This window comes from Pseudophryne corroboree, chromosome 6, assembly GCF_028390025.1.
Source record: "Pseudophryne corroboree isolate aPseCor3 chromosome 6, aPseCor3.hap2, whole genome shotgun sequence".
Classification (NCBI taxonomy): domain Eukaryota; kingdom Metazoa; phylum Chordata; class Amphibia; order Anura; family Myobatrachidae; genus Pseudophryne; species Pseudophryne corroboree.
The window spans coordinates 107499523-107512128 of NC_086449.1; the positions used below are offsets into that span (position 1 = coordinate 107499523).

The window sequence follows — 12606 nt, forward strand, 5'->3', positions numbered from 1 at the left end:
CCACACCAATCACACCGTACAACTTGTGATCTGAACCCAGTTAACAGTATGACAACGTAGGAGCCTCTGAACAGACGGCTCACAACAAGAACAACCCGATTTTTTTGTAACAATAACTATGTACAAGTATTGCAGACAATCCGCACTTGGGATGGGCGCCCAGCATCCACTACGGACTACGAGAAATAGATTTATCGGTAAGTAAAATCTTATTTTCTCTAACGTCCTAGTGGATGCTGGGGACTCCGTCAGGACCATGGGGATTATACCAAAGCTCCCAAACGGGCGGGAGAGTGCGGATGACTCTGCAGCACCGAATGAGAGAACTCCAGGTCCTCTTTAGCCAGGGTATCAAATTTGTAGAATTTTACAAACGTGTTCTCCCCCGACCACATAGCTGCTCGGCAGAGTTGTATTGCCGAGACCCCTCGGGCAGCCGCCCAGGATGAGCCCACCTTCCTTGTGGAATGGGCCTTGACAGATTTAGGCTGTGGCAGGCCTGCCACAGAATGTGCAAGTTGAATTGTGCTACAAATCCAACGAGCAATCGTCTGCTTAGAAGCAGGAGCACCCAGCTTGTTGGGTGCATACAGTATAAACAGCGAGTCAGATTTTCTGACTCCAGCCGTCCTTGAAATATATATTTTTTAATGCCCTGACAACGTCCAGCAACTTGGAATCCTCCAAATCGCTAGTAGCCGCAGGCACCACAATAGGCTGGTTCAGGTGAAACGCTGACACCACCTTAGGCAGAAAATGAGGACGCGTCCGCAGTTCTGCCCTGTCCGAATGGAAAATCAGATATGGGCTTTTATACGATAAAGCCGCCAATTCTGACACTCTCCTGGCTGAAGCCAGGGCCAGTAGCATGGTTACTTTCCATGTAAGATATTTCAAATCCGCCGATTTGAGTGGCTCAAACCAATGGGATTTGAGAAAATCCAAAACTACATTAAGGTCCCACGGAGCCACTGGGGGCACAACCGGGGGCTGTATAAGTAGTACTCCTTTTACAAAAGTCTGGACTTCAGGAACTGAAGCCAATTCTTTCTGGAAGAAAATCGACAGGCCGAAATTTGAACCTTAATGGACCCCAACTTGAGGCCCATAGACAATCCTGTTTGCAGGAAATGTAGGAATCGACCCAATTGAAATTCCTCCGTGGGGGCCTTCCTGGCCTCACACCACGCAACATATTTTCTCCAAATGCGGTGATAATGTTGTGCAGTCACCTCCTTCCTGGCTTTAACCAGTGTAGGAATGACCTCTTCTGGAATGCCTTTTTCCCTTAGAATTCGGCGTTCAACCGCCACGCCGTCAAACGCAGCCGCGGTAAGTCTTGGAATAGACACGGTCCCTGCTGAATCAGGTCCCGTCTTAGAGGTAGAGGCCACGGATTTTCCGTGAGCATCTCCTGAAGTTCCGGGTACCAAGTTCTTCTTGGCCAATCCGGAGCCACGAGTATCGTTCTTACTCCCCTTTGCCGTATAATTCTCAGTACTTTGGGTATGAGAGGCAGAGGAGGAAACACATACACTGACTGGAACACCCACGGTGTTACCAGAGCGTCCACAGCTATTGCCTGAGGGTCTCTTGACCTGGCGCAATACCTGTCCAGTTTTTTGTTGAGGCGAGACGCCATCATATCCACCTTTGGTTTTTCCCAACGGTTCACAATCATGTGGAAGACTTCTGGATGAAGTCCCCACTCTCCCGGGTGTAGATCGTGTCTGCTGAGGAAGTCTGCTTCCCAGTTGTCCACTCCCGGAATGAACACTGCTGACAGTGCTATCACATGATCTTCCGCCCAGCGAAGAATCCTTGCAGCTTCTGCCATTGCTCTCCTGCTTCTTGTGCCGCCCTGTCTGTTTACGTGGGCGACTGCCGTGATTTTGTCCGACTGGATCAACACCGGCTGACCCTGAAGCAGGGGTTTTGCCAGGCTTAGAGCATTGTAAATCGCTCTTAGCTCCAGTATATTTATGTGAAGAGACATCTCCAGGCTTGACCATACTCCCTGGAAGTTTCTTCCCTGTGTGACCGCTCCCCAGCCTCTCAGACTGGCATCCGTGGTCACCAGGACCCAGTCCTGTATGCCGAATCTGCGGCCTTCTAACAGATGAGCACTCTGCAACCACCACAGAAGAGACACCCTTGTCCGTGGCGATAAGGTTATCCGCTGATGCATCTGCAGATGCGATCCGGACCATTTGTCCAGCAGATCCCACTGAAAAGTTAGTGCGTGGAATCTGCCGAATGGGATTGCTTCGTAAGAAGCCACCATCTTTCCCAGGACTCTTGTGCATTGATGCACAGACACTTTTCCTGGTTTTAGGAGGTTCCTGACAAGTTCGGATAACTCCTTGGCTTTCTCCTCCGGAAGAAACACCTTTTTCTGAACCGTGTCCAGAATCATTCCCAGGAACAGCAGACGTGTTGTCGGGGTCAACTGAGATTTTGGAAAATTCAGAATCCACCCGTGTTGTTGCAGCACTACTTGGGTTAGTGCTACTCCGTCCTCCAGCTGTTCTCTGGACCTTGCCCTTATCAGGAGATCGTCCAAGTAAGGGATAATTAATACGCCTCTTCTTCGCAGAAGAATCATCATTTCGGCCATTACCTTGGTAAAGACCCGAGGTGCCGTGGACAATCCAAACGGCAGCGTCTGAAACTGATAATGACAGTTTTGCACCACGAACCTGAGGTACCCTTGATGTGAAGGGCAAATTGGGACATGCAGGTAAGCATCTTTTATGTCCAGGGACACCATAAAGTCCCCTTCTTCCAGATTCGCTATCACTGCTCTGAGTGATTCCATCTTGAACTTGAATTTTTGTATGTACAGGTTCAAAGATTTCAGATTTAGAATAGGTCTTACCGAGCCGTCCGGCTTCGGTACCACAAATAGCGTGGAGTAATACCCCTTTTCCTGTTGTAGGAGGGGTACCTTGACTATCACCTGCTGAGAAAACAGCTTGTGAATGGCTTCCAATACCGTCGCCCTGTCTGAGGGAGACGTTGGCAAAGCAGACTTTAGGAACCGGCGAGGGGGAGACTTCTCGAATTCCAACCTGTAACCCTGAGATACTACCTGCAGGATCCAGGGGTCCACCTGTGAGCAAGCCCACTGCGCGCTGAAATTCTTGAGTCGACCCCCCCACCGTTCCTGAGTCCGCTTGTAAAGCCCTAGAGTCATGCTGAGGGCTTTGCAGAACCCGCGGAGGGCTTCTGTTCCTGGGAAGGAGCTGCTTGCTGCCCTCTCTTACCCTTTCCTCTGCCTCGGGGCAGATATGACTGTCCTTTTGCCCGCTTCTTATAGGACCGAAAGGACTGCGGCTGAAAAGACGGTGTCTTTTTCTGTTGGGAGGGGGTCTGAGGTAAAAAGGTGGATTTCCCGGCAGTTGCCGTGGCCACCAAATCCGATAGACCGACGCCAAATAATTCCTCCCCTTTATACGGCAATACTTCCATATGCCGTTTGGAATCCGCATCACCTGACCACTGTCGTGTCCATAAACTTCTTCTGGCAGATATGGACATCGCACTTACTCTCGATGCCAGAGTGCAAATATCCCTCTGAGCATCTCGCATATAAAGAAAAGCATCCTTTAATTGCTCTAAAGTCTGTAAAATACTGTCCCTATCCATGGTATCAATATTTTCAGTCAGGGAATCCGACCAGACCACCCCAGCACTGCACATCCAGGCTGAGGCGATGGCTGGTCGCAGTATAACACCAGTATGTGTGTATATACTTTTTAGGGTAGTTTCCAGCCTCCTATCAGCTGGATCCTTGAGGGCGGCCGTATCAGGAGACGGTAACGCCACTTGTTTTGATAAGCGTGTGAGCGCCTTATCCACCTTAGGGGGTGTTTCCCAGCGCGCCCTAACCTCTGGCGGGAAAGGGTATAATGCCAATAACTTTTTTGAAATTAGCACTTTTCTATCTGGGTTAACCCACGCTTCATCACATACATCATTCAATTCCTCTGATTCAGGAAAAACTACAGGTAGTTTTTTCACCCCCCACATAATACCCCTTTTTGTGGTACTTGTAGTATCAGAGATATGCAAAGCCTCCTTCATTGCCGTGATCATATAACGTGTGGCCCTACTGGAAAATACGTTTGTTTCTTCACCGTCGACACTAGATTCAGTGTCCGTGTCTGGGTCTGTGTCGACCGACTGAGGTAAAGGGCGTTTTACAGCCCCTGACGGTGTCTGAGACGCCTGGGCAGGTACTAACTGGTTTTCCGGCCGTCTCATGTCGTCAACTGATTTTTGTAATGTGCTGACATTATCACGTAATTCCATAAACAAAGCCATCCATTCCGGTGTCGACTCCCTGGGGGGTGACATCACCATTACCGGCAATTGCTCTGCCTCCACACCAACATCGTCCTCATACATGTCGACACACACGTACCGACACACAGCAGACACTCAGGGAATGCTCTATTGAAGACAGGACCCCACTAGCCCTTTGGGGAGACAGAGGGAGAGTTTGCCAGCACACACCCAAGCGCTATAATATATATATGGGAACAACCCTATATAAGTGTTGTATCCTTATAGCAGCTTAAATATAGTAATATCGCCAAAAAAAGTGCCCCCCCTCTCTGTTTTACCCTGTTTCTGTAGTGCAGTGCAGGGGAGAGTCCTGGGAGCCTTCCTCACAGCGGAGCTGAGCAGGAAAATGGCGCTGTGTGCTGAGGAGAATAAGCCCCGCCCCCTATTTCGGCGGGCTCTTCTCCGGAGTTTGTGAGATCTGGCAGGGGTTAAATACATCCATATAGCCTCAAGGGCTAAATGTGATGTATTTTTTAGCCATAAAAAGGTATTATACATTGCTGCCCAGGGCGCCCCCCCCAGCGCCCTGCACCCTCCGTGACCGCTGTGTGAAGTGTGCTGACAACAATGGCGCACAGCTGCAGTGCTGTGCGCTACCTCAGGAAGACTGAAAAGTCTTCTGCCGCCTGCTTCTGGACCTCTTCCATCTTCGGCATCTGCAAGGGGGGTCGGCGGCGCGGCTCCGGGACCGGACTCCATGGCTGGGCCTGTGTTCGATCCCTCTGGAGCTAATGGTGTCCAGTAGCCTAAGAAGCCAATCCATCCTGCACGCAGGTGAGTTGACTTCTCTCCCCTAAGTCCCTCGATGCAGTGAGCCTGTTGCCAGCAGGACTCACTGAAAATAAAAAACCTAAAAACTTTTTCTAAGCAGCTCTTTAGGAGAGCCACCTAGATTGCACCCTGCTCGGACGGGCACAAAAACCTAACTAACCTAACTGAGGCTTGGAGGAGGGTCATAGAGGGAGGAGCCAGTGCACACCACCTGATCCTAAAGCTTTATTTTTGTGCCCTGTCTCCTGCGGAGCCGCTAATCCCCATGGTCCTGACGGAGTCCCCAGCATCCACTAGGACATTAGAGAAAAGTAGTTCCAAACTCAAATTAATAAATCATTATTGCTACTACTCATTCCACCCCAGTGCACAGTATGGGCATTATACAGACACAGAATACCACTTCGTCATACGCTCCCAGGAAACAATTCCTACGGCTCTCCATTGTGTGTGTGTGTGTGTGTGTGTGTGTGTGTGTGTGTGTGTGTGTGTGTGTGTGTGTGTATATATATATATATATATATATATATATATATAGTGCCAAGTGCCTGCACATGCATGATCAGTACTGCTAGTGAGGAGGGAGGGCCAGTAATCAGAACTGACAAAATAAATGAAGTTGTGACTGAAGTGAAGCTGGAAAGTCACACAATAACCCTGCCCATAACACTGTATACACTGCATATACAGAAGTTTTTGTCACCACCGTGTCACGACAATGCAGGGAAACACTGAAATGCTGGAGGTGTAACAAGGTGCCTGTTTACACAAGGGATTCCAGCAATCTTATCTTCATAGATTAGAGACACAGTCCAAGTAACACAATGTTTAAAAATAACTTTTGACAGCATCAAACATATCACAAGTTCAGTAGAGCGGAAATAAACCAGAGCCACCCTCTGTCACAGCCATAGACATATAAATTAGAGATCAGGGGCCTTTAATGTATGGGCAGGAGACTGATAATGTACTGTACCGTATTCTTGTATGGGCCTTACTGCTCAGTAACTCAACTATAAGGGCACATCAGAATGCTGACTAATTCCTCCAGGCTCGAAGGTCCAGAGCATATCCTTAGAATACACCAAGCAGAACTAGAACTGACCAGTGAGACAGTTCTAGGTCCCGGCACACGTGGTAGGTAACTGGCCATGCACACCTGCAGATTGCGGGATATCCGTCATCTGAGCTTCCTCCAGACCGAAGTAACATCGGATCGGTTTCAAGCTGCCGCTGATTGGTAGCAGCTGTTATTTTGGCCCAAACTCAGAACATTTAGGACAATTTAGTGACAACCAACTAAATGAGTCATCAGTATTAGTATAGACATACAGCAAACTGCCCTAAGTATGTCCTACTGCCTGACGCCAAAATGTGTAGTACAAGATTATCTCAGGTTCAGAAACGGCTTATTAAAAACTCTGCTGATTTCAATAAAACAGGATACGTAGCAGAACTGTAGTACTACTATGATTACAACTTATAGCACTGCAGGTTAAAGGGGCCCGTACACTATGAATGTATCCGGCCAATTCTCCATACTGCCTATGGTTGGGTTGGGTGATCGGCAAAATCCAACATGCTGGACAATATTGATTCACCGACTCCAACCCAAAAGTGATCGGAATCTGAGAATATGGGATTTTTAACATATTGGATTTGCAGATCACCCAACAATCATCATGTCCGCTGATTGGCAAATCAGATCACCCACCGAGTTTCGCCTTATTGATGTACGAGATACATTAGTAAAAGCTTCAAAAATACTTTAAAGAACCTACAGGGCCTGATTCTCAAGTAGGAGTAAAACAAAAAGAGCAATTAACCGTGCTCCTGGACAAACCATGCTGCAATGCAAGTGGTGCAAATACATTTATTTCATGGAATTATTTTCCCACCCCTATCTTACCTAGGACCATTACATGGCATGTAGTCAGGATTCCAACGGTAGGTATTAGGGTCAGTTTTAGGCTGTGGGAGGGGACAGTTAGGGTTGGGGTTAGAGCTAAGGTTAGAATATTCACCGGGATACGTCGGCATTGTGAGCACTAGCATTTCGTACCCAACCCTCAATACATTATTTTAGAGAAACTGCATTGCCTCAAGAACCAGGTGTCAACATTGAGTTTGAATAGAGTAGGACAAATTCATCTCCGGTAGGGTCCACAGGATAACAATGAGATATGATGACGTGACAGCGGATTTGCACCAATCGGTCAAAGCTTTTCCGGCCTCCCAGCATGCAACGGGCCCGTCCATATATACCCGCCTCCTTGCTCAGGCAAATCAGTTTTTTTGTTTGGTGCGGCAGGAGCCGGAGCATGGTCAGAGGGCTGCTAGTTTTTAGCAGCCCTAAGCTTTCTTATTTTATTTTTATAGTCTTACTATTTTTTCTTGAGTGATCTTTCTAAACAGCGTCTTATACGTACCTTAGAAAGAGTTGCTCCAACAACTCTCCGCCGGGTCACGACAACGCAACCCATGAGTACAGTGCTGTTTCGGCGGGCGTCTGTGTTGGATATACTAGCAGGTCCAGCAGACGTTACCAGGCTGTGGCCGGAGCATGGGGAGAAGGTAAGGCCCCGAGTGCACCAGCACTAGGCCTTAAGGATCAGAGGCTCCAGGAATAGTATGAGGCCGCGATCCCTAGGGTTGTGAGTCAGCAGTGGGGAGTCAGACGCCCTCCTGGTCGGGTTCACTACGGTATGCCGGCGGTCGGGCTCCCGGCGACCAGCATACCGGCGCCGGGAGCCCGACCGCCGGCTTACCGACAGTGTGGCGAGCGCAAATGAGCCCCTTGCGGGCTCGCCACGCTATTTTATTCTCCCTCCAGGGGGGTCGTGGACCCCCACGAGGGAGAATAAGTGTCGGTATGCCGGCTGTCGGGATCCCGGCGCCGGTATACTGTGCGCCGGGATCCCGTCAGTCGGCATACTGAAGACCACCCCTCCTGGTCGCCCCTCCCCTCGGTTCATGACCAGTTTCCTCCGAGTCTCCCACCATGAACTGTTTCCCGCTTCCGTTTCAGACACTGTACACGAAGGGGACCCAGTCGCAGCATTTTTGCACAACCTGGGGCTTGATTTAGGGGGACATGTACTTAGCAGTGATAAAAGTGGAGAAGTGAGCCAGTGGAGAAGTTTCCCATGGCAACCAATCGGCATTGACGTAACATTTATAATTTGCATACTATAAAAGTATACATGTCCCCCTTAGAATAGTATGCAGACATGATGTTTTTTTTGTGCTACTCCAATGTTAGAAGATCGGCCAAGCGTAGGATCTGTACTGCGAGAAATCTCCGCTGTTTGGGGGCAGGGATGGCCATTTTTCCTGAAAAGGATGGCATGTTGCCCACGTTTTCTAGGAGTGCGGAGGCCAGGGTCTGCCTGTTCTGATGCAGATTCCCTGGCCTCAGCTACAGAGGTGCGACGGCCAATCTGAGTAGCCTCAGGGTCACCCAGATGGCCAATGTTTTGCAGAGTGATCTGATGCTGCGTCTTAGCAGGGATGTGAACTGTGCCTATCTCTGAAGCTGGCCCTCTTTTCCATCTAAACAAGGCCTGGATTGGGAAGCGGCCGGAAAGATGTTGTGGCTGATCCCTGAAAGATGGCAGCAAGTTCAGGAACATAAGTCTTGCAGAGTATACACAGGTAATGGCTACATGGAGGGTAGGGGGTTACATTCGCTAAATAAATCCTTAGGTTTTACTTAGCAAATTTAACCTTTAGGGTACAGATCTCTATGAAAGCGGAGCATACATTTGAAAATGTATATGGAAAACTTACATCCAAGCTTTCCTTTGATAGGTCCAGCTACCCTCACATAAAACAGGTTGAGTATCCCATATGCAAAATGCTTGGGACCAGAAGTATTTTGGAATAATTGCATACCATAATGAGATATTATGGTGATGGGACCAAAGTCTAAGCACAGAATACATTTATGTTTCATATACACCTTATACACACAGCTTCAAGGTAATTTTAGCCAATATTTGTAATAACTGTGCATTAAACAATGTTTCTTATACACCTTATACAGACAGCCTGAAGGTAATTTAATACAATATTTTTAAATAACTTTGTGTATTAAACAAAGTTTGTGTACTTTGAGCCATCAGAAAACAAAGGTTTCACTATCTCAGTCTCACTCGATAAATTCCGTATTTCTGAATATTTGGATATGGGATACTCAACGTGTAATGTAATTATAGAGATAACATAGTGTTACATTATGAAATGTACAGTGTCTGCAATGTTAGGCCTCACTATATAGCAATATGGAATATATAATTGCTTTAAAAAAATAAAGTCCAAGTAAAGCAATGCAAAGAAATTAAATATCCATTAATATAACCCAACACAAATTACTAAACACTAAGCTTAACTAAGTTTATTTCACAAGGAGGTTTTCACACACCATGTAAGCAATTGGACATATTAAAGTTATAAAGGAAAATATAGTTATACAGTAAGGAGTATATGAGGTACAGTGCCCGTCCCGTCAGCTGGTCCAAGGCTAAAACACAAGAGATTACAAATTTCACAACACCAACTAGATGGAGACGTTATCAGTAGGGTTTGGTCTTATTCACAGGTAGACAACCATATAAGATCATGTAAATGAGATGTGTAAGACCAGGAGTAAAACCATTTATCATGTTAACCAAATAAAAAATTGGATGACGAAATTAAACTAAAATTCTATTTACAGGAAATGAGTCCCAACAACGATCACAATTGCATGAATAAAGGTGTCCGGCACGCAGTCTTACCTTCCCTGGCTTTCAGCAGGACGGTGTTGGCCACTATATTCTCTAGCTCCATTATTTCCCGGATTTAGACGCTTGTTGGGCGAGTCATTCACCATACGGGGCGATGCTCATTGGGAATAGCGTTATATCCCGGGTAATGCCAGCCGCAGGGGGCATGAAATGTGGGTTCTATGGGTCCAGTTTATTCTCATGAGCTGGCGCAACGGCTGCAGGAATTCTATAGAAAATGTATGGAGTAGACTCCAAAAATCTGGATCTATATTGGGAGAGAGGGTCTCCTGAGATAAGTAGATGGAACTGTTCCAGGATTCTTACTGTCAGAAATGATTGCAATAAAAATATATGTGCATATAGTATAAAAAGGCAGCCAGAGGCAGGGCATGAATGGAGGCAGCAGTGTCACATAGACTGTGGTTCCCTCATCCTGCTGGCTACTCTCTGGCTGCTGCCTAGTACATGGGCAGAGGGGGGCACCGGGCTGCCGGGGTTACCAGGGGGCGACGGCTCAGGGACAGGCCCTCGGGCTGCACAGATCCCGGGGAAATAACTTTTGTGGAGGCGGAGGAGGGAGCCCCATAGCCAGCAGCAGCAGGGGTGTCACAGGGCGGTGTACGAAGGTCGGGACTGCTCTCCAGTGATGCGCCGGCTCCGGGACTGTGGCAGCAACGCTGGGGGCCCCCCACGCCTGCGGATCCCCAGGGCAGCAGCAGGAAGTAACATGGGACTGGAGGAGGCTAGCGCTGCAGCTACAGAGCGGCCCACACCGGGCGGGGCCTGCTGCCTGACGTCACGCTGGGAGTCCTGCTGCCGCGGGGGGTGACGGGAAATGTAGTCCTACTGGTGGGGGAAAAGGGCTGGGTGTCGGCGGCGACGGGGAGTGACTATGGGGTGGGATGTATAGGGGGTGGGATGTATGAAGCAGTGAAGAGTGGAAAAGTTACCCATGGCTACCAATCCCCTTTGAAGAAACATTTATCAAGCGCATTCTATAAAGTTAGACATTGCGCCTGACTGGGGTTGCAGGGAGATACTGCTTGGGCTCCCTGTATGCATGCATGAGTGCTCCCCAGGCACTGGCTGCTCTGGGAATCTCGCATACATTCCCCGGGGGATGAGGTGGATACCCTCCAACTATACCTTTTTGGCAGGTACAGTACCTTTTTTTCTGTGGTCTGTACTGATTTTTTACTCTCCAAATGTCCCCCTTTACTCGTGACCATGCCCCCTTTCCTGATATGTATCAATTTTTAGCTCTAAAATGTCAGAGGGTATGGAGGTGTTGTGCTGACAGCGTAACACTTCATCCTGCGTTACACCCCAAACCACCGAGTGGAGTGCCAGATCATCCCTTTATTAAGGTTTACATAGGCATTATACAGATTCTGTGCAGTGGCGGATCTAGACTTAACTTTTAGGAGGTGCGGTTTAAGAATTATAACCCCTCCCCCTAATCATAGCCCCTCCCACTTAGTAATGCCCTTCCCGTTCGCTTCTAAATTTCCTATTGTTGCCATTACTAATAAAATGTTGCCAGTTAGTGGAGAGAACCCTGCGCACTGGTGATACAGACTGGCGAATCACCATTCCTTCCATCAGAGGTGGTAGAGGCTAAGACAGTAGGGCAATTTAAACATGCATGGGATAGACATAAGGATATTCTTACAAAGAAATAAGGATCAGATAAGGTTAGAGATAAAAAAAATAATGTAAAAAAAAAAAAAAGGGGCAGACTAGATGGGCCAAGTGGTTCTTATCTGCCGACAAATTCTGTTTCTACAGCACACAGAATGAGCCGAAATTCACATTATAGCACACTGTATGAGCTGAAATTCACATTGTAGCACACAGTATGATCCAAAATTCACATTATAGCACACCGAGTGAGCCGAAATTCACATTGTAGCACACAGTATGATCCAAAATTCACATTATAGCACACTGTATGAGCCGAAATTCACATTATAGCACGCAGAATGAGCCAAAATTCACGTTATAGCACGCAAAATGAGCCAAAATTCACATTATAGCACGCAGAATGAGCCAAAATTCACATTATAGCACACTGAATGAGCCGAAATTCACATCATAGCACAATGTATGAGCCGAAATTCACATTACAGCATGTAGAATGAGCCGAAATTCACATTACAGTACACTGATTGAGCCAAAATAATGCAGAGACATATACACTTTAGTTAGGAGAAGAGGGGGGAGACATGGAACACAGGCACTTTAGCTAGGAGCGGAAAGGGGAGACATGGAACACAGAGGGGGCACACACACACTTACTTTAATTTGGAGGGTAGGAGACATGGCATACACTGACAGTGACACCTGCTGCAGCCAGCAGCATGAGGAGTCGGATGGAGGCCGGGTGCCGCCGCAGCATTGGGAACGAGGTGGAGAGCGGTGCAGCGCGGCGGGGGACGGGGAGAGAGAGAGAGAGCGTCCTGACGCGCGTACAGGAAGGAGGGGGCGTGGTCAGAACAGAGGCCGCTCAGCCGCTGTATGGGCGTCAGGACGCTCTCTCTCTCCCCTTCCCCCGCCGCGCTGCACCGCTCTCCACCTCGTTCCCAACACCGCGGCGGGACCCGGCCTCCATCCCGGTGCCGGTATGTGTAGGGGGGGCGTTCGCCCTAATCGCCCCCCGCTAAATCTGCCACTGATTCTGTGGCTGGCTGACTCCAAAAGAGGAATGCAATTAGGG

The 12606-nt window shown here is 48.2% G+C and overlaps 1 protein-coding gene across 2 annotated transcripts in view; it reads right to left on the bottom strand.

The window, feature by feature from the left end:
* The window catches only part of LOC134936547 (G protein-coupled receptor kinase 5-like), a 126579-nt gene extending 115809 nt beyond the window's left edge, over nt 1–10770 (bottom strand). The window contains exon 1 of one of the 2 annotated variants that reach the window (XM_063931621.1): nt 9900–10770. In XM_063931621.1, the coding sequence (XP_063787691.1) occupies nt 9900–9951 (52 nt within the window). In that variant the 5' untranslated portion in view covers nt 9952–10770. The remainder of the gene's footprint in view (nt 1–9899) is intronic. The other variant, XM_063931620.1, reaches the window with a different exon arrangement.
* Nucleotides 10771–12606: the final 1836 nt, after the last annotated feature.